The sequence below is a fragment of the Bemisia tabaci genome, chromosome 1, assembly GCF_918797505.1.
Source record: "Bemisia tabaci chromosome 1, PGI_BMITA_v3".
Taxonomy (NCBI): Eukaryota; Metazoa; Arthropoda; class Insecta; order Hemiptera; family Aleyrodidae; genus Bemisia; species Bemisia tabaci.
Genome location: NC_092793.1, coordinates 585,325 through 607,666, shown reverse-complemented (window position 1 = coordinate 607,666; position 22,342 = coordinate 585,325). Strand labels below are relative to the sequence as shown.

General features: G+C 40.1%; 1 protein-coding gene across 5 annotated transcripts in view; it reads right to left on the bottom strand.

Moving 5' to 3' along the window:
* Positions 1 to 22,342, bottom strand: part of jim (zinc finger protein jim) — a 75,768-nt gene that overhangs the window by 14,358 nt on the left and 39,068 nt on the right. For 3 of the 5 annotated variants that reach the window (XM_072297835.1, XM_072297767.1, XM_072297923.1), the window contains exons 4-5: positions 14,816 to 15,421; positions 344 to 385 (exon numbers count right to left, since the gene is read on the bottom strand). In XM_072297835.1, coding sequence (XP_072153936.1) covers positions 344 to 385; positions 14,816 to 15,421 — 648 coding nt within the window. The remainder of the gene's footprint in view (positions 1 to 343; positions 386 to 14,815; positions 15,422 to 22,342) is intronic. The other 2 variants (XM_072297889.1, XM_072297948.1) reach the window with 2 other exon arrangements.

Below are 22,342 nucleotides of genomic sequence, written 5' to 3'. Positions count from 1 at the left end.
ACCAATCTGAATTTCTATTAAAAAATCATGTTTTTCAGGAAAATCTCTAACGTCTCAGATCCATGTAATCAATCATCCAAGTTAACCATGCACAATGCTGCTGTATGATAGCGAGCATGAGGTGCAGAAAATATCTTGAGTTGTTCACACACATTATTGATAGTTTGTGTTACTAGTGTTGTTAGTTAAAATGAGGTTAGAAACCAGCTCACGAGAAATACATGGATTAATTACGATTAAAACTAACTTAATGATCAGCGACGGAATACAAGGAAAAGAAAAGAAATATCGGGGTAAAGAGAATTATAGCACAAGAGAACGTTAAAACAAAGCCATTTATTACCATCTTTGAATCGTTTCTTCGACACTGCTGCACCAACGAAGCCTGTCAACAGATCAGATAAAGCAGAAGTAAATAAAATTGATGGCTACTTAGGGTAAAGAAAAGGATTTAGATTGATGTGGAGCACTTAACTACAGAGGATATAACAGCTTCAAAAAACTGCAATAAGTTACATTGTAAATTATACGGGTCATTCAACGCAAAATCATCCAGGGAATATTGCCTCACTAACCGCGATTTTTTTTTTTCGTATTCAGGTCTTTGATTATCTACATGATAGAGGCATTAAAACCATTTTCCCAAATTTTTTTGATCACCCTGGTATCCGTGGCGGCCTATTGGAGGGTAGGTTTTCAGCCGAAGTCGACCTTCACAGAAAAGGGTGTATCTTTAATCCTGTTTGACTTACAGATTGAAACAAAACTGACATGATACATACTTCTTTTTATGCTATATCTTTTTGCTAGGCACTAAAATTTTTTTATCTTCAAGGGAAAAGAAGTTACTTATTCTTAGGCTGAATCGGGAGGTATGTGGACTGCGAAAGGGTGATAATTCATAGATTTTTTTTTAAATGAAGGAGAAAATTTTGAAATTTTTTGAAAGTGTTAACATATGGGTGATTTCACGATAACGGGAAAAGCAATATCGTCGGTTTAGTTTTTAGCATTTTCAAAGATATCCAAAGGGTGTCCCAAAAGTACTGCACAATGCCCTCTTTTAAGGAAACAGTAAGAGCTATCGACATGTGGTTTAGACAAGCTTCTAAATTGAATCCTTAGCTTAAGGACAAGACCAAGTGCAGGTCTCTACCTTAAAATTGCTAAAGTTATATTACTTCAAAGCTGACATGTAAAAGTTGACCCTGGCGTTTTTCCGGCAATTTTTTTGGTAAAGTTCTTTGACTCTAAGGACATAATTAACCAAAATTTTGTCACGAAAAATTAGAGCGTAAACAAAGAATATTACCGCACAGTCTTGCAGTAATTCCAGGGACACATCAGGGAAAGGCGTCCAGAAATTCGCAAAACCTAGCTTCTGCAACAGGATAATGCGCAACTGCACACGGCGAAGTTTACGCAAGAATTCATTGAACAATAGAGTATTGTTTGCCTCCTGCACCCCTCGTACAGCCCAAACCTGGCTCTGTTTGGCTATTTCCAGAACTTAAGAAAAATTGGCGAGGAAGAAGATTAAACTCATTTGAAGAAATTTGGTCTTATGTCGTTCAGAACTTTCTTTAAAACCACCCCTCAAGAAGAATTCGAAAAAACATTTCTTGTCAAGAAGAGGAAACGACTGGAACTTAGCGTTAAAAGTGAAAGCAATTACTTTGAAAAGGTCAATGTTGTTGACTCATCAGACAAAGAGGATTAATTTTCTAAATTTCAGTAAGTTTTAGTGTTAAATTTTTTCAATACCTAAACGGGTTTTCTCCTCTTTTAGCTTCTCTCATTTTCTTTCTTACTAAGAAAAAGTGCAGGAAAGACGCCAGGGTCAACTTTTACACGTCAACTTTGAAGTGATATAACTTTAGCAAACTTTTAGTTCGAGACCTGCACTTGGTCTTGTTTTCAAGCTAAGGATTCGATTTACAGGCCTGTTTAAATCGCAAGTCGATAACTCTTACCGTTTTCTCAAAAAAGGGCTGTGTGCAGTGCTTTTGGGAACCCTTTGTACAACAATTTAATTAAAGAAGAATACATCTATTGTTGAGATTGAGGATCGTTTAAAGTTGTGACCCTGCATTGATTCATGCAATACATTACGATCAGAAATTATCGTTACTAAAACTTTTATAACATAAAATGTCCTGTCGGTTAAGTAACAGACATCCCATTTTACGATCTCAATGTCTACATGATGATAATTTTTCATAATTTCTTTTCATGAATCTTACACAAGTGCACTCTAAGGCAATTATGTCCTTTTTTGATTCATTTGTCTCATTGCTTTGACAATACTCAAAAATAAAACTGGTGGCATTACTATTCCTAAGTTCGGGAACTCACCCCCATATAAATTCAGAAGGTGTGTAAACAAATTTAAACTTAATCAGCTTTGTTTATTTGTTGTGATGACACCTACATCTTACGCTAATTTTTCCCCAATGTGACAGCTTCGATAAATTTAAAAATTGGAGGAATCATAGTTCATACATAAAACTATAAACTGTAAAACTTTAAATCACCAAAGCCAAAAACTGTAAGTAGGAAAGTATGTACAATATCCATAAAATTAGCCTCACTTGTGGACATCGCGTTTTCGGGCAATTTGACGTGTCACGTAAGATTAAAGATTCGAATGCGTGTCACATCACAAGGCACCTGAAAATTGGGTTACAGACACAACTTTTAGCATTCTTTCATGTAATAAGTATTGCTTCTTCCCAAAAAGCGACCGGTTGCGCATTCCGCTGACTAGGTACAGTAAGTTATACAAATAAGTGCGATGAAAAATCTAAACAATGGTCGGAACAGTTGGATTGCATTTTGCAAAGAGGAACCACTAGCATTGCAATGTTGCTAAGATTGTGCAACTTCTTTTGTCTTGGAGGAAAAACCCGATTATCCCTTAACAGTTTCTATTTTACTCGCTAAAAACGGTAAATTTAAGACACAAATTACCATCTAAATTTCATAGTTTTTCACAATTTCCGCAATTTTATTGCAAAAGATGAAGTTGCACAATCTTAGCATCATCGCAATGCTAGTGGTTCCTTTTTGCAAAATGCAATCCAGTTAGCCTACTTGGGTCAGTAAAAGCTCGGGAGGGATTTGTCTGTGAGTAGTCAATTCCTACAATTTTTGGTACAAGAATAACGATGCACACGGTAAACTTGCATGAAAAATTGTCTTCGGGGAGATACTTTTAGGTGTCCTCAAAAACATGTTTGAACTGTTCAGTTCGTTACCGCCATCAATCTTCGACACTTCGGATCATAGACAATGACATGCCGCCGAAACCACGCTCTCATTGTTGACACAAGAGCAGCAATTTAAATTTCGGGCCCATGGGCACTCCCTATTTTTGCGAGTCGTCTTTGATCAGCCGATCCCCCGGATGCCCCTGGATCCCCTAGGGGAAATTATACGGGGTTCACTTTATGTAAAAAATATACCGAAAACAGGGAAAGATGCTTGAGTCAGAGATTTCAGAACTCGATTCTCCAGAATTTCTTAAAAAGTTTGATGGGTAATACGTTACACTTTTCTTCTGTAAGTAGGCCTTGTCTCCACGAGCCGTTTCACAGGATTTGTTTACGATTTTAGCCCACTGTTCTCGATTCCCTAAAATTTTCAGTCAGAATGTGATACAGATTTATATAGGATATGAAATATTCACGAAGAACTCACTTGACCTCAAACAAGAAATCGAGATGTCAACACACAGAGAAAACAAGAGCAGCGATTTAATCTGCCGTCCGAGTGGCACCTCCTATTTTTACGAGTCGTCTCTGATTGACTTATCTGCCTGGTGCCCACTAGTTACGCCAAAAGTTGCGTCTGTGATCTAATTTTCAGGTGCCTAGTGGTACTCATTCCTTTCTTACATGACAGTTCAAATCGTCCGAAAACGCGATGCCCGCAAGTGAGGCAAATTTTACCGATACTTTACCTTCTATCCTGCCTATCGTCTTTGGATACGTTGATTTAAATTTTGTCAGTTTGTAGTCCTAAATATGAACTTTGATTCCTTGAATTTTCAGATTTGAGGAGGCTGTCCTGTCGAAGAAATTGCGTTCTCAGTATCGACTTTTTATTGCTTTTGAACAAATGAGTGAGAGATATGAGTGATGAGTGTCATTACAACAAAAAACCAAAGTGTATTGGGCTAAAATTGTTTACATACTTCCTGTATACCTACATGTTACAACCCACAAAAATGTCAAATCTCAAACTTTTCTCCTTCATTTAAAAAAAAAAATTAAATCTAAAAGTAGGGGTTATCTCCATTATGCCGGTCCACATACAGGGTGTTTCAGACCACCCGTACCAGGCCTTTTTCTCGGTTGGTTTAGGTCGTACGAAGTCGGAGACTGCGGGGTTGAATAGGGAATTGACCCCAAGGAATCCGAATTTTGTGGTCCCGAAACCCTTTATTACCCGGTCCTTTGATTATTTGTATTAAAGATGCATCAAAACCATTTTCCCTAATTGTTTTGACCACGGTGGTATCCGTGGCGGCCTTATGGTGGGTAGATTTTTAGCCGAATTTCGACAAAATCGACCTTCGCGGAGAAGAGTGTATCGTGAATCCTATTTGACTTACAGATGTGAAACGAAACTGACATGAAACTTCTTTTTATGCTCCATCTTTTTTCTAAGCTCCAAGATTTTTGTGTCCTCAAGGATAAAGAAGCTACTTACTGTAGGGCTGAATCGACAAGTACAGGGTGTTTCAGACCACCCGTACCAGGCTTTTTTCTCGGTTGGTTTAGGTCGTACGAAGTCGGAGACTGCGGGGTTGAATAGGGAATTGACCCCAAGGAATCCGAATTTTGTGGTCCCGAAACCCCCCCACCTCCCCTTGGGGGGTAAAGGGGGGGTCACGATGCTAAAAGTCACGGTTCTCGACCGAATTGCGGATCGATCGCATTAGAATTGAAAAGCACGGAAAATTTCACGTGGAATTGACCCCTAAAAATCCAAAATCGGACCATCCAAGGCTAATAAATGATCCCCTAAAGAGGGGGACAGTACCCCCCTCCATAATTTCTCTTTGGTCTCAAAATTGACGTAAATTCTCCAGAAAAGGACGGTTTCCCAGGTAATCGACCTCGAGAAATCCAAATTTCATGGTCCCGAAGCTCCTCCAGCCCCCCTTGGGGGGTAAACGGGGGGGCCCAATTTTAAAAATCGGGGCTCCTTTCCGAATCGCAAATTGATTGCATCCAAATTGAGGAGCAGAACACATTTACATCTTAAGTGACTCCTAAGAGTTCTAATAGACCCCCTGAACGGCAGAAAGCAACTCCCTGAGGAGGGGGGCTTCGTCCCCGCCTAAAATTTCTCAAGATTCCTGAATGGTCGCAAAATTGACGTCGATTCTCCAGAAAAAGACGGTCTCCCATGTAATCGACCCCAAGAAGCTCAGGGAACATGAAATTTAGAGTCCTCGGGGTCGATTACATGGGAAACTGTCTTTTTCTGGAGAATCGAAGTCAATTTTGCGACCAAAGAGGAATCCTGAGAAATTTTTGGCAGGGGCGAAGCCCACCTCCTCAGGGAGTTGCTTTCTGCCGTTCAGGGGGTCTATTAGAACTCTTAGGAGTCACTTAAGATGTAAATGTGTTCTGCTCCTCAATTTGGATGCAATCAATTTGCGATTCGGAAAGGAGCCCCGATTTTTAAAATTGGGCCCCCCCGTTTACCCCCCAAGGGGGGCTGGAGGAGCTTCGGGACCATGAAATTTGGATTTCTCGAGGTCGATTACCTGGGAAACCGTCCTTTTCTGGAGAATTTACGTCAATTTTGAGACCAAAGAGAAATTATGGAGGGGGGTACTGTCCCCCTCTTTAGGGGATCATTTATTAGCCTTGGATGGTCCGATTTTGGATTTTTAGGGGTCAATTCCACGTGAAATTTTCCGTGCTTTTCAATTCTAATGCGATCGATCCGCAATTCGGTCGAGAACCGTGACTTTTAGCATCGTGACCCCCCCTTTACCCCCCAAGGGGAGGTGGGGGGGTTTCGGGACCACAAAATTCGGATTCCTTGGGGTCAATTCCCTATTCAACCCCGCAGTCTCCGACTTCGTACGACCTAAACCAACCGAGAAAAAAGCCTGGTACGGGTGGTCTGAAACACCCTGTACTTGTCGATTCAGCCCTACAGTAAGTAGCTTCTTTATCCTTGAGGACACAAAAATCTTGGAGCTTAGAAAAAAGATGGAGCATAAAAAGAAGTTTCATGTCAGTTTCGTTTCACATCTGTAAGTCAAATAGGATTCACGATACACTCTTCTCCGCGAAGGTCGATTTTGTCGAAATTCGGCTAAAAATCTACCCACCATAAGGCCGCCACGGATACCACCGTGGTCAAAACAATTAGGGAAAATGGTTTTGATGCATCTTTAATACAAATAATCAAAGGACCTAAATGGAAAAAAAGTTGAGGTTAGTCGAGCAACATAGTCTCTGGGTGATTTAGGGTGGACTGACTCAGATCGACGGCGTAAGTCCGCAATCACATATCTCGTTTGCGGTGTCTGAAAATCTCCGCCTCCATGTTATTTTTTAAAGGAGAGCGAATCGACATCATTCCTTGAAGTTTTTGCAGAATTTTCTTCGCACAGAGAAGAAAAATCACGGCAGTTTTAAAGGATTGCCGTTGAGTAGTTTTCCGCTCACAAAATAAAGTTTGGCAGGAAGTTTGCGACGTCGCAAAGCGGGTTATGTGATTGCCGACTTACACCGTCGATATGCAAAGTATATGCATTTCTGTAAGTAAAAAGCAAAGAGGGAGGAAGAATGGATCACTAGACAGGGTGAGGCTGAGAAGGAGATTTCCACTAGACAAACTTCTTGTCAAAATATCACACAGAGCATGTTGATCATAAATAGAACTCCCAAAACTGTCTCATAGGTGAAAACCTAACATCTGTACTGCCGTGCTACTGCTAGGGAAGATTGCCGTTCGAATAAACGGAGGTTGTCAAACAGGCTGACCCGTTTTCCATAAGAAATGACCGCAAGAGCTTATACATCCAAACTTTCAAGAATCATGACGGATCATCGGAGAGGCCTAAATCCGGTGACATTTCTCGTCTAGCCTTCCAGGGGGAGGATGGGAGTGGGGTCAAAGTTCAAACGCATCGACCGCCATAACTTCTGAACTAAACGACGGATCAACTTGATCTTGGGCTCAAATGAAAGCTCTTGACGAGACCTTTCATTTTGTGTATAGTTTAGTCTGTTTTTGGTAATTTTTCAATGCGTAAAAAATCATTGTTTGATTTTTCAAGCCCAAAAAATTCAGTTTTTCCGGTTTTTCTGTAAAAGGGAACGCATGAATCATTACCAAAACCAACTTAAATGAAAGCCCTTGATTTAAGCTTTAGCACGAGCTATCGTCAAACTTGGGGAAACAAATGGTTCAAAAGTTATGACCATTCAAAGTTGGCTCGGCGCACTATTTTGGAAGCGCGCGGAGTGTATACTCACGTGCCACCCCTCTCTACCTTTTGCCCTGGTGCCCGATTCAGCTGATGATGGATACAGAAAGGTCCAAAGATCCTTCCACCCAAGAGAATGATCGATCATTAGAGCAAAATTACTTTTATTTCTAACGAAAAAAGGGAAATAAAAATAAATTAAATGCTAATAAACGATAAGACGCTGGCATATATTATTTTTTCGCCCCCCCCCCCTCTTCATGATTTTATATTTAATAGCCAAATCAAGCCTCTCATCATTGCGGTATCTGATTATTCCCGTGCAGATAAATTTTGATGAGAGGGGAATAGATCGGAGAGAAGTATGCGAGTTTCAAATGCTGGTCGGCTAGTTGCGTACAAGACTCTACGAATATTATCTAAAGCTTTTGAGTGTATTTTGGGATAAAAGAGACTTGCTATGGCTGTTAAATATAAAATCATGAAGAGGGGGGGGGGGCAAAAAAATAATGTATGCCAGCATCTTATCATTTATTAGCATTTAATTTATTTTTATTTCCCTTTTTTCGTTAGAAATAAAAGTAATTTTGCACTAATGATTGGTCATTCTTTAGGTGGAAGGAGCTTTGAACCTTTCTGTATCCATCATCAGCTGAATCGGGCACCAGCTCTTGCGGCCATTTCCTATGGAAAATGGGACAGCCTCTTTTTACCGTAAAACATTTACTTTTTCAGAATTATGAATATTATCTCATAAAATTTTCAAAATTACTGCATTTAATTGTGCAGAGAATTTTCTGCAAAATTCAAAAAAGGACATTCACAAATTTCCAAGGAATTTTGAGCTAGAGCAACGTGGCAACCATGGATGAAAATTTCAAAATGGACCAGTTTCATGAATGCCAGCTAAAATCTGATAATTTTCTCTCAATTTTGAGACCAAGGTCATGTCTCTACGACAAACCGTTCACGAGATATGCCAGTTTAAAATTTTAATTTTAACCCCCTCCCCCTGCCCCCCTAATTATCCAAATTCAAAAATCTCAGTGTTTTCGACTCAGGAAAGGGTCCTCTACCAACCCTGAAAATATTACGAAGATTTGGCCGAGGTTGGAAATGGCCGATTTTGAATAAGGTCCTTCAGCAGCACTCGGTGGGCAATGAACTATACTTTGGTTTTAAGCAATTTACCTTTCTCCGATGAGACAAAGACAAAGCGACATGATATCCTGAGAATATTTAGCACACAGAAAAATTCTGCCATTATAAAAAGAATATAAATTTATTTCGTGATCTCTTGTTCTCAATGGGACTTCAATTTTTACATAAATAAGCAGTGAAAAATGGCATTCATGGAAGCGGTATTTGTTCATTTCTTGATTTGTACTTGGAAACTTTTGATGTGCCCTTGGTATTCTAATGTAGTGGGGCGGATTAGAGGGACAAGTTACCAGGATTATGCAGTCCTGAAAGAGGGCATGAATCTTTCAGGATATCATATTTACCTATAAAAGGTTTAGGGGGGGGGGGGGGGCAAAGGGCCCTAAATTTTCTACGTTTTGGCAAATTTTCGCGTAGACTCGCATTAGGAATAAAGTATTAGCCGTACTGGGAGCGCTTCGCGCGTCCGTCACGGCTAGCCAAGGAGCACCCCCCGGACCTCCGGTCACTCGCTAAGCGAGTGGCATTTGGCGAGCTCTGCGCGGCATTTTTTCAAATAGTTTGACATTTGATCACTATAGTGTATAAATTTTGGAGACTCTCAAGACAAAAATGATTTCGTTACAGACCCTTGTTACCGGAGCGTGCCATCATTTGCACATTGATAAATATATGGAAATGAAGGGATGGTGGGAATCGATCATTTCTTCAGTTTGACTGGGTCGTCAGTCCCATCGGGTGGAGGAAAGTGACAACTGTGGATCTCCTTCTGCGATTTGACTCGCTGAAGTAGCAGAAGTTCATCTTTACTTCTTTAAAAGATTATGGGTGGCATAAGGGTCTAGAACTGCTCAATGATAGTATAGTTCGAGATCCGAATCGCTATGAGCCCACATGTGTTTCTAATAGTTTCATTGTATGTAAACTTCTCTGGTGTTTTTGTTTTATTCTATAAGGTGATCCAAAAGTCCCTTCCACCCCCTCTAGCTTTTTACCTAATTGAGATACAGATTTGAAACTTGGAGGATGTTCTTAGATCAAAGGAAGCTACTTTGAGCTCCCCTAAGATTTTCAGGGGGGCCCCGAGCAACGGACCCCAACTTATTTCTTTCAAATGGGAAGACCCCTTTGTGATACCTCGTTTGAACGAGCAGAAAAAAAGAAAACTTCTCGCACAAACCCGATGTCAATATCTCAAACCGTTTCAAAATGGCGGCCGATTAAAGTTCAAGATGGCCGAAAATTGACACGGGCTGTTTGTCAAGGGATTTACGCGAAAACCGGAATCCAGAGGTATTTTGACACGAGAAAAACGAATTTAATGTTAGATTTTTTAGGAAACCAACATTCAAAATGACCGCCGGTTAAATTTCAAAATGGCCGAAAATTTTTTTTTAAGGAATCTATTTTCGAATGTATTAATCTCATGCCAGAATCCCCGAAGTTCCAAGTTTCAACAAATCCATCAGCAAAAACCTAAGTTGGCAATTTTAGGCCATTTTGAACTTGAACCGGCGGCCATTTTGGAAATTTCGGGTTTTTCGTTGAAAATCTAACGTCAAATTCGTTTCTCTCATGTTTAAGTATCCCTGAATACCGATTTTCGCGGAAATCCATGGAAAAACAACCAAGGTCAATTTTCGGTCATCTTGAACTTTAACCGGCCGCCATTTTGAAACGGTTTGAGATATTGACTTCGGGTTTGCGCGGGAAGTTTTTTGTTAAATGCTCTTTTAAACGAGGTATCACAAAGGGGTCTTCCCGTTTGAAAAAAAAGTTGGGGTCCGTTGCCTCCTCAAAGGGGCCCCCCTGAAAATTTTAGGGTGGCTAAAAAGTAGCTCCCTTTGACTTAAGAACATCCCTCAAGTTTCAAATCTTTACCTCATTTAGGTAAAAAGTTAGAGAAGGTGAAAGGGACTTTTGGATCACCCTGTATCTGATTGAATATAATATCCTCATTTCATTTTCTTTCCCTTTCATTTTTTCCTTTTTTGAAGCATTTGTGTCCATTTACAATTATTATTCTAAAATAGTTTTCCCTGGCATACAATAGATGCTTCAAACGGTACAAATTTCTTTAAATGATATTTCCGGCTGAATCATGGGTTTACCCAGGAAGGCAGCTTATCATCCCTCTCGGACTCTCCTGTTGCCAGATAAGTTGCTTTTTCAACTTTTTTCCCCGGTTCAAACCCATGTAAAATAATCATATTTATCGCACAATCTAGCAACCCTACCGGACTAGAATAAACAGTGGAATGAAGTGGAATCCCCCCCTTGAGTGTAATAGGTAAAGGTGGAATCAACTAGGAGGTGGAATCCTTCCACTCTTATATTAATGATAAATAATGTGTTACAAACTTATTTGAAAGTCATCAGTAGGTTTTTATGAACAATATTCTAAAAGTTTACCATCGTCCGACCCTCGAACACCCCTTTCCCCAAAGTGCCTAAAATTCAAAATGGCGGCCATACTGAGGCTTCTGGGATTTGGGTATTTTCAAATGTGCATACAGTGTCATGTGAGGTATCAATATCAGAGTAATTTCGGTCGTAGCTTTAATATTTGAAGTCTAAACAGCCCCCCCCCCCCCCCCGGTCAAAAAGGGTGCCCTAAATCCAAGATGGCGGGTAAATTTGAAGGGCAGGAGGGTGCATTGTTCAAATTTTAACGAATAAGGCAAGTGATAAGTCTTTTTCCACGTACTTTTGGTCGTAAATTTCATATGAGAAGTCAAAACAGCCCTCCGGTCAAAGGGAGTGCCCCAAATTTAAAATGCCAACCAAATTTGAAAGGTAGGAAGGTGTCTTTTTAAATGGGAAAATCACGCGAGAAAGCAAGCGGGTATCAATTTCTACGTACTTTTAGTCAACGAATGTGGATGAGATGTAAAAAAAATATTACACACAATAATGAGACGTCACATTCAAAATGGTGATCACCATGCTGATAGGACCCTCTGCCCCCCCCCCCCCCCTCCACGGCTTAAAAAGTTTTGGGCTCACTTGCGAACTTAAATTTTGTAGGTGAATGTGATATCCTGAAAGATTCATGCCGTCTTTCAGAAATGCTTGATTGTTATGATTAACTGCTCCACTAAAAGAGCTTCAATTGGGAAAGTATTTTGTGGTGCTTAATTTTGTAACCTGTCTAGTGGTTCATTACGACAGGATTGAGTTCCTTGGTGAAATTAATGAGTCCTTTAACTCTACCAATAAATAGGACACTTCTACAGAGCAAACTTGACAAATTCGCTATTAATTAAATTATGGACCATGTATCGCCAAAAACTTTGACAGATCCACAATCCCTTTAATTCTAGTCAACTTTAATCATGAGATAAGCAAGCCATCTTGCAAGGCCAATTGCAGACAGTGATTGAACCAATCAGTTTCTTGTTCTTGGAATTCGAAAGAGGAGTATCTTTTTTTATGTTTCAATTTAACCCATAACTTTAATTGATTAAGAATTTTTTTAAAAAAAAGTCATCTTCATCAAGTCATCAGTGAAGCCAACATTAAATTTTGAATTCAGGAAATCAACCATCGAACTAGCTGCAAAGAGATTGATGATAAGTTAAATTACATTATTTTATTCATTCCTGTCGGTTGATGCAATTATCAATAACATGATTTGATGAAATTCTGATTCTGAGACAATTATTAAGGATAATTAGAAACTTTAAATCCAGCCCAACATTAATTTGGTTTTTGAGGTAGAGATCATACATAAATTACACTCTTCCTTTTTGTTTGAAGAATATTTTAACTTGTTCATTGTGATGATCAACGGAATTATTCCGTAAGATAAGCGACAACAGTAAATCATGTTCTCACCTTAACATGGAGGCAACATTTAAAGTAGGGTAGGATGGGGTCTGTCGGCCAGGATGGGTCACACCACCACTCGACCGTAGGGCCCCAAGCGGTGGTCACATTTTGAAATTCAAGGCATCGGAGTAAGCAGTTGGAAGAGCTCGTCTATTATACATTATGTCATGCATGGTTTGTTTGTTGATGAACAACTCGGAAACAAAAGAATGAATTTTGCTCCCGAGCGTATTTTTTCTTTTTTTTTGGAACTTATTTTCTTCACATATACAGTTCATTGACAGAAATTTAGTGAGAACATCATCTTAATCTACTCACTCTAGGCTACTACTTAAGTCCAATTTTTTTCTTTCGAAAAATCTTCATTTTCGTTATGTTAGGGGACAATTTTGTGAGGCGGAGTCAGGATGGGGTTGGACAGCCAGTGAGGCTGGGGGTCATTCCGCCAGTGGCATTTGCATGTAATTTACTTATGACGATATGATTCACGCATAAAGTACATGAACTTACACATAACTACACATGTACACTTGTCTTACAAGTGGGAAGGTCATTTTTAAACACACCAACGTTCTTTGGGTTGTACCACTTTTCTTTGAAGAAAAATAAATTTCCAAAATCTTAAAAATTATTGGACCATTAAAATAAACATTTAGTTCCTATAGTTACAGAATTTTTTTGTACCAAGTTCTGATTCAAGATGTATTCGTTCTGTTTCATTTATCTTGATTAGATCGTTCTTGTTGCATGCCTTTATTTGCAACTGGCAGACTGACCCTAGGCATGTCGCAGATTGACCCTACGTATGGGGTCATTCTGTTTTTTTCTTTTTTTTAAGATAAACACAAAATGAGGGGGAATACTTTACCATAGTGCTCAATTTTTTTCTGAACACAATCCACAGCCCTAGGATCACTCTTATGATTCAAACAAGTCCTACCATCGATTAGGGAAATTAGAAAAAATCATGAAACAAAAAAGAGGCGGACCGATCCCATCCTACCCTTCAAAACAGCATTTAACTATTTACTCAAAGAAAATAACCTTATGATTGTGTCTCCCGACCTTTGTTTACTTACTAAATCTACATCTCATTATGTCAGGAGCAGCGTCATTCTTGAAACAAATAAATATTGCACTAAGGACTAAGAGAAAGGGATTACATTACTCAGATTTTTCACCTCATCAACGGGAAGACCAGCAAATAAGAGCAAGATTGCAAGATTACGCGCATAGACAAGAGACCCTCCACTAGTATCTTGGCCATGGTGGAAGCTTTTACTCTCGAGACTTCAGCATTCTACTGTTGACTTACCTACATGGTTGATGTTCAACAATGTGTTGGCAGTTTAATTTTGCAAAGAAGCCGAAAACGGCCGAAGTTTGGGAAACTTGTTTGGCTCATGACGTCACCTGAAGCTCATCATCCACCATATAGGTAGGTCAAAAGCCGAAAGTAGGGTGATGACTGTTGCTCCCTTATAATTGTCCATAAAGAATTGTTACGTCCCCAAAAGTAAAAGCTTCCACCTTTCGCCAAGAGGCCAGTGGAGGGTGTCTTGTCTCTGATTACGCGAGTCAAGAATGATAAGGAGTACATAATGAGGTTACACATAATGGGAGTGCCGCCTCTTTCCGATAAGCAGATTCGATTGGTGTAATATTTTACTTTTTACGCCTACAAATTTTCGCTGATATGTTGTGGGAAATGGCGTCAAACACTTGCGCGGATTCCCTTGTAATTAGAAACCTTGGAAGTTTGCAGATTTTGCATTTTGAAACCTGGAGAGTCATGACGATTTTGCGTTTAGAGCACAATTTCGCACCAGGGGCCCAATTTCGCGTTTTGAATTTAAAATAAAGGGATTGCCACTAATATTTGTATCTTGGTCCTACCTTAATACGAACAATGCCAAAATTTCGTGAAAAATAACGCAACTAGCGAACGCGAATTCTACGGGTCCTTACTGGTAACCTTAGATTAACCCTGATTGACAAGGTTTAAATAAATTATTAAAAAAATTTCTTTCTTCAGAAAGTTGGGAGTTCTTAAGTCTGGTTGATCGATAGCCGTTGAATGACTTGGGTCAACGTTTTTACTTTGCTTAGTTGAAGGGCCAATGGAACCGAAAGGTGACTGTTTCAGATTGAGGAAGTGGTTAACGTCAAAGTTTTTGGCGAATTGATTGTTTCCTTCCCTAGCTCTCGGAAGGTAGTGTTTTGCTACTTCAGTAGAGCTGTCTCTAGCATCTTTAGACAGAAAAAGAAAATGTGAGAAGTCTACAGAGTTGTTAATGTGGAGATTAGTGAAGGAGGGATCAAAGGAGGAAGAGTTTGGGGGCGAAAGTAGCGAATACTGCTCGCCTTGGTGTGTTCTGATGTGTTGATTCAGAATAGCTTTCTGACGGAATCTTTTGCCACATTCGATGCATCCAAAAGGCTTCTCACCAGAATGAATACGTAGGTGTTGATTGAGAATTGCTCGTTGGCGGAAAGTCCGCTCACAGTAAACACAAGCAAATGGCTTCTCGTTTGCATGAATGCGCAAATGTTGTGTAAGGTGTGACTGCTGACGGAACCGTTTCCCACACTCGTTGCAACCATACGGCCTTGCATCTGTATGAATCCGTTCATGTTGAAACAATGTTGATTTTTGCTTGAAGTCTTTCCCGCAAGTTGCACATTTAAAGAGTCGTACATCATTGGAAATTTTATTCGGCTGCTTAGATCCTAAGCTGCTAGAATGATTGAGAAGATCTGGCAAGTTGGAAAAGTCTCCACCTGCTTCCGAGGGATTAATAGGGGTGAGCATGATGCCTGGTTGCTTTAGGTATGACATGAAGCTCCCAGGACTGAGAATTGTTGAGCCACGAGCAGAATACATGTCGTATTGTTGCTGTTGATGTTGTGTTTCCGAATCATCTGGCAAATTATCATGTGTTTGAGTACTTGCATCTTCTTCATTTGAGCCTGCCAAAAATACAAAAAAAAAAACAGTGATTTGTCCAGATACGAGCAATAGTTGATCCGAACTGAAACAGATGCGCATACTTGCCTGTGAAGTGAGTTCAAGAGAAGGGATTAAGAAGCAATGCCAAGTTCTTTCAAGTGCAATGTTTGCAAGCTTGAAAGTATAATGAGCTTGTAAATCTATCACTGATTCTTGCAATTTTAGAAATAACAGTGTCAGCTAGTTGCTGACGGTAACCCTAAAATCGAAAATAAGATAGTATTAAAAATTGAAGCGGGAAGGTATGAGCAGCGAAATGGCTCTGTCCTGAATGAAAAATTAGCAAAACAGGGTGTCTACTCAAACAGGTGGGTCAAAAGTCAGTACTTTTACAGTACTTTTTCAGTGCATTCCCAAAAAATTCAGTACCTCTTCAACGAAAAATTCAGAACTTTTTCAGTACCTCCATTCGACGAAATTCGAAAAATTTCAAACATTTGAATTTCTCGCTCAAATTGAGACAAAAATGACCAAAAAATGAAAAAAATTCCGGACCTTTTGCGGAATTTCCGCACTTTTTCAATACTTCCGGACCCCCCTTAAAAAATCGGTACTATTTCCGGACTTTCCTGAAATTCCGGACTTGTAGACACCCTGCAAAATCGGCAGAGATATGAAAGATTGTAAGTCTGACTGGTGACGTCATGCGCTCCCATTGCGGTTCACACGCACACAACTCGAAGTCTGGCGCGTTCGCTGTCTGGCGCCGCGCAGTTGCCTTAATGGCCACCTAAGCAAGGAAAGAAGAGTCGGCTGGGAACGAGCGAGATCGGGGCAAACTAATAACTTGTCGCGAACACGCGTTGGCCGCTTGACATCGGAGACAGAATGCAGAGTGCTGTCTGCCAAGTGCGAGACGGAGCTCATGACGTCACGCGCTCAGCTTTTTTTTTTCGGGATAGCGGCTCAACAAATGCAGATATTCGCAAACGGATTTCGGCATCGTCCATTGCACACTTTTCTTCGTAGATTTAGACGAACTTCTTTGTAAGGTTGCCGTCCCATTTAAGAATTTTTGGGGAAATGTGTCCTTCCAAAAACGCCTGCAAGGTTCTGTTTGAACTAGGAAGCTGAAAGGTATGCATTCATAAATAAAGGAATGACCCATAAAATAAAAGCAACCATTAAATTAAAATAGTCAGCCTAATCGACTGAAAGCATGGTGGGCTCAGTTGATTTAGCTGATTTAATTGTTCAATGCAGGTCTGACAGTCTAACCTTACTGAAAAAAAAATACTTCGGGATTTTAGTCCAAAATCCCGATAAGGGAGGATTTAGGCCACTTTCTCTTGAAGACAATTTGTCCATCATGGGCGGAAGTAGGAATTATTAGTGAGGGATGGGGGGCGGCTGCAGAAGGGCGACTCATCACGGGGGTCAGGGGGGCACAAGAGGACACCCCTCTGAGCGGGGTCTACGAAACTCTCCGAACTCGAAGGAAACTTTTAGATACTTCTACGGCTTAAAAAAGGAAGGGGTGGAGGGTCTGGAGGGTGCCCCAAGAGAATTTTATAGTTCGATATGTTACGAAACCACGGATATACATATTTTCAAAGTTCACCGCCAGACTCTACGCTCCTCTTTTATTTGGGGATCCTACTCTGGAATGCGCGGTCCGATATACCGAATCTTTTCCCGACTCGGCCTCGGTTACATCGCCAGTTACCACATGCCTTAGGTTAGGTCAATTCATGGAACAAAAACTATATATGATGTCTGTAATAATATCATATTTGTTCCACTTTCATATTCGTAAAACTGTATGCACATTTGTACCAATACTATATATGTAAAAAAAAAAAAAAAAAAAAAAAAAAAAAAAAATTAAAATGGAAATAAAATGATTTTTCTTTAATTGATTCAACCTGGCTCTCTCAGTCAGGAGCATACGTATTCCCATGTCCAAGTTCGTGATGGCATATTGTGTCATACATAAATCTCTTCGTTATGACGTCTAGAAAAAGAAAATTGATGATGGCCATCTCAAATTTCATGCAAACCCCCCCAAATTCAAGATGGCGTCCGAAATGGCGGTTTTGGTGTGAAAAAATTTGAAGTCTCCAAATATGCCGTGTCAGGGGTCAATTCTTATGTATTTTGGATCGTAGAATCGGAACTTTTAGTCGAAAGTTAGCCTTGAGGTCATTTTCAGGCCAAAATCCAAGATGGCGGCCAAAAATACCACTCAGGGGTACTCATTTGCCTAAACGGGTGTAGATGCATAGTGAGGTAACAATCATAAGGTTTTCAAGGTCGTAGAATCCGAAAATGAGATTCATTTTTCGCTGCGGCTCTCAAGAAACCCTAAAATCAAATGACGCCCAAAATGGACACCGGTTTTACGGCTGAAACACCATTTCAGCGAAGCTACGACAAACAATACGTTCAAAATTAAGGTTTATGGGTCAAGGAGTTCGGAAAAAAGATCAAATGTTTACTCCTATAAAAAATTAAGCCTCCGAATCGAAAACGGCTGCCGACATGGTTGCCAGTTAAAGGCGCAGATCAGTAAATGACAATTGATATTTAGGGATTTGCCCGAGAGGGGGTTTCGATAAGACCCGTTTTTGGGCACGTACACCGAAATTCTTCAATTCTACGATTTTTTGCTCATTGGAAGTCTAAATTTTCAAAGCGTATCATGATTTGGTCATTAACGGTCTATTTAGGGGTCTAATACTGGTCTAAACATGAGTCTGAAGGCCGATTATTAGCGAAAAATGCGGGCTTTTTGGCATTCGACGCGCTGTTTCATTACTATCCCATCATCGGAAGAGCAAACTATCCTTCAAGCATGTTCATTAAACGGATGTGAATTAGTCACTTTGGTCAATTTTTGTCGATGGAAAACCTTGTGCTCATACTCAAAAAGAACTTCTCAGAATTTGTCTGTTTTTTCATCATTATTTAAAATGGCATAAAAAGGGTGACTCATCTGAAACCAGAGATAGATTCCTTTACGAATGTACTTAGCTGGTCAACACCTGTTTCCAAACAGCTTTGTGGATCAAGAGCCCCCCCCCCCCCAAAAAAAAAGCCGGTGTTGCCATATTTTATTGCCTAAAATCACAAAAAACCAAGTGATTATTTCAGTACTTGGAGATTGTTCTTCGTCGAGCTCATTCAGCAAAGTTAAAAACCCCTAATTTTTCATACATTATATGAGCACATGAAAACTGATTATATACATATTTTAATCCATTATTATTTTATTTATTACATGTATTTATCTATAAAGATTCCCTTCGCGGCGCGGCATTGCCACATATCATCGGAAAAATTTGGAAAAATCGAGAAAAATCCGAATTGGCCCAGGATTCGGGCCAATGGAATAAATATGTAAGACTTAAATTATAGTATTTAGGGATGCAAGTTGATCATATATTGTGCTGGTATGAAGATGTTGCGTTTGTGGATGACCCATTATCTTACGAATTTTTTACGGAAATTTATTTACCTTTTTATCCCGATGAGTTGAGTTGATGAGTGATTAGACTAAAAAGGTAAATAAATTTCCGTAAACAATTGAACCCGATAAAGATACCACTTTCTACTTTACGAATTTTTGACATGAGATTTGCCCATGAAGATGCAACTTTGAAACAAACATGGGAATTCTAGTATCATCGCGCATGTTGGACAACGTTGTAGTTATCCAAAACTAAAAATCCATTCTTCACGAATTCTAGAAGAATTCTGCAGGCTGATTATTCTCCGCGTCGATATCCGAGTCAATAAGTTAGCGACTCACAGATAACGACTGAATTCTAACAACGTCCTTTAGCCGAGCGATTATTTACATCGAATTCCGCTGATCGTTACTCATCGTTCGATAACTTAGCGTCGTTAAGTTAGCGATCTGGATCCCAACGTTGCCGACGTGAGAGATAATAATCAACCAATCAGAGAGCGTTTATGATACAAGCAGCGCTCCAACTGCGCGGCGGCGGAAGTTGAAAACAACACATCTCTTTTCTTCACGTCACGCGGGTATGTTTTTAGGTTAGGTTAGCTCGCCGCGAATCGTTAGCTTAGAGGTTGCCGTAGAGCAACCTTTAACTTATCGACGGATTCAAATATCCCGCCACGGTTTAATGATCGGCGCGGAGTGAAATAATCGATCGATTATACTTTTGCCGCTAACGACGGCGTTAACGTAACGATTTCAATACCAACGCGAAAAATAATCAGCCTGCTGGACATGATTTTAGCGCTTGAAGATGCGACAATGAAACACTGACCGTGATCTGAAATCCGAATAAAAACTAAGCCAATTATCAGAATTGCGAGTTATCAATGATCTTTTACCCGATCTGACAACCCCTGCCCCCCAGTAGGCCATCAGGCTGAACTTCTGTCAAGTCTGGTTCCACTTTTTTATTTACTAATAAAACATGAGACAGGGATTAAAATGAGAGGGGAAAAAAAATAAAAGATTCCCCCTTCATACTTCTTGCCTGCGATCGTTCAGAATTCTGCTTCCCAAAAATAATTAGAAACTCTTGTTTCCCTCACTCCTGCCCAGCTACCTTACCACTTCCTCATCTGTTGCCTCTTCATCAGGTTCCTTGTCTCCTCCATCAGACCACTCATTTGGATCTGCCGGTGCAGAATTTTGGAGTAATGACTCGTTTTCATCTGGCAAACGCTTAGTTTTTTTGGTTCAGACTTATGTCTGGGATGAGCGATGTACCAGATGACAGATGCAATATGCGCACATCAGTCGACGCCTCTATCGCCCACCTTGCACTGACAATGCCACCCGGATATGCCTCGCTCCCTCATCGCAAATGGCAAAGTGCGGTAGAGCCCTTTATAAATATTTAGTTTTTGTTATGAGAATGATAAATTTTAAAAAGATGTGCACAATAAACTTTGAAAAGATTGGATGGTCAAATGCTTTTCGCTATAGAAGCATTCGAAATTTTCTCTATTCATAAGTCTTAAACTTTTCTTCTACAGCCAAACCGACGTATGATTGTTTAAGTCTCCCACTTTGGCGTGATGTTGGCTGGAGTCCTGAAAGACGCCAGTGAGCTACATGCTCCTACTGGTCAATACCATGAGCGCGAGGCTGACATGGTCATATTCTCGAGGGACTTCGCCTTTTCTTAACTCACAGTTAACCCCTAAACTCCCCCCCCCCCCATAGGGTGGAACTCATTTATTTAAATCGACTAAGTAAAACAAATGTTGCACAGTCTTCAAGGGTTCTATTACATAAAAAAAGAAAACGCAGTAGCCCAAAGGATTTTGAAAAAAAAAAAATTTAACTCGGCCCGCACATGATTCAGTCAACTTCTGACGCAGAATCAAAGAGACTTGCTATTAATCAAATTAAAGGTAATTCTTGAAGTCAAGTATCTCTGATTTTGTGACACTCAGTTGATCTTTGACAGTACACGCTAAAAAGATTTCACTTTGACAAGGAAACGCCTTCGGCTGAAAGTACAAACCTGCTACATATTACATACACACTTCCTTTTGATTCCTCAACAGCAGTTTCTGCTGAATAAAAAGGTAGAAAAGACATTTCACATTGTCACCAGTTTATGTACCCGATGACTTACTAAGATTGAAATAAAAATGGGAAACTTTTCCCACTAAACTCTTCAGAACTTCAGAACGACCACGAGGATCTAGAAACTTTCATGAGCACTGAGAGATAAGCCTAAATAGGTGGTGCATGGAAACATAAACAGGAGAACCCAATCGTCGGACTAGTTCGCTAGACCCTCTAGCAGGCACCGCTGGTGTTGCTGCTAACTGGAGTTGGAGGTCCTTATTCATTCTCTTCGTCCATGGTTAGGTTACGTCGAATTTCAATTGGTCGAGTACCATGTTGTCAAGGCACCAATATTTCAATTATTTATTTTTTACATGCTCAACCAACAGTGGAGGGTGTCAGAGGCAACGCTCGGGCTAGAACCCCCCAGCATTCAGATAGGTTGGTTCACCCGACCCCACCACACTTAGGATAGGTTTAGGTTACGTCCCATTTCAATTGGTCGAGTACCATGTTGCCAAGTCGCACCAATATTTAAATTATTTATTTTTTACATGCTCAACCAACAGTGGAGGGTGTCAGAGGCAGCGCTCAGGCTCGAACCCGCCAGAATTCAGAAAGGTTGGTTTACCCGACCCCACCACACTTCAGGATAGGATAGGTTCACGTTACGTTTCGACGTATCAATTCGCGGTGTTGCCAACCCGTGCCATTAATTTAAATGTTCAGTTATCTACACCATCAGGCAACATTGTAGGTATGCCGATTATCGAGTGAAGATGTTGCTAGATCGACCCTATAAATAAAATATTTATTTAATTTTTTACACCATCCGGCAACATGGTCAGACCAAGTTCCATTTGGACGTATTTATGCGAAAAGGCGCTAAACGCCATTTCCAAACTTCTCAGTAAAGCAAGTTTGACTAAAACAATTGGCGTTTCCGTACTAATGGACCGATTTTGGTTTACTTTATCTTGTTTCAAAGCTGAAGAGTTCCTCTAATTACGTACGTTGCCAAAATTAGGAAAAAATGCATATTAAGCGAGATATAGGGGATTTTGCACGTAGGTCCATTTGATTTAATGCGCTGACCCGGATTCCGAATTAAATCAAAAGGCGCTATCTCCACTTGATTGACGCGCGTGCGGCGAAGCTTGGTGGAAACTTGGTGAAATTTAGTACCGGTGGGTTTTTTCGGACGGGAAACTCGAATTTCGGGTCAAATTTTGAAAATTCAGAAATCCAAGATGGCGGACATGGCCTAAAATGCTATCTCGACTCCTATCCAGCCGATCTTGTGAAACTTGGTATCAGGGGGTATTTTCGGACGGGAAACTCGAATTTCGGGTCAAATTTTGAAAATTCAGAAATC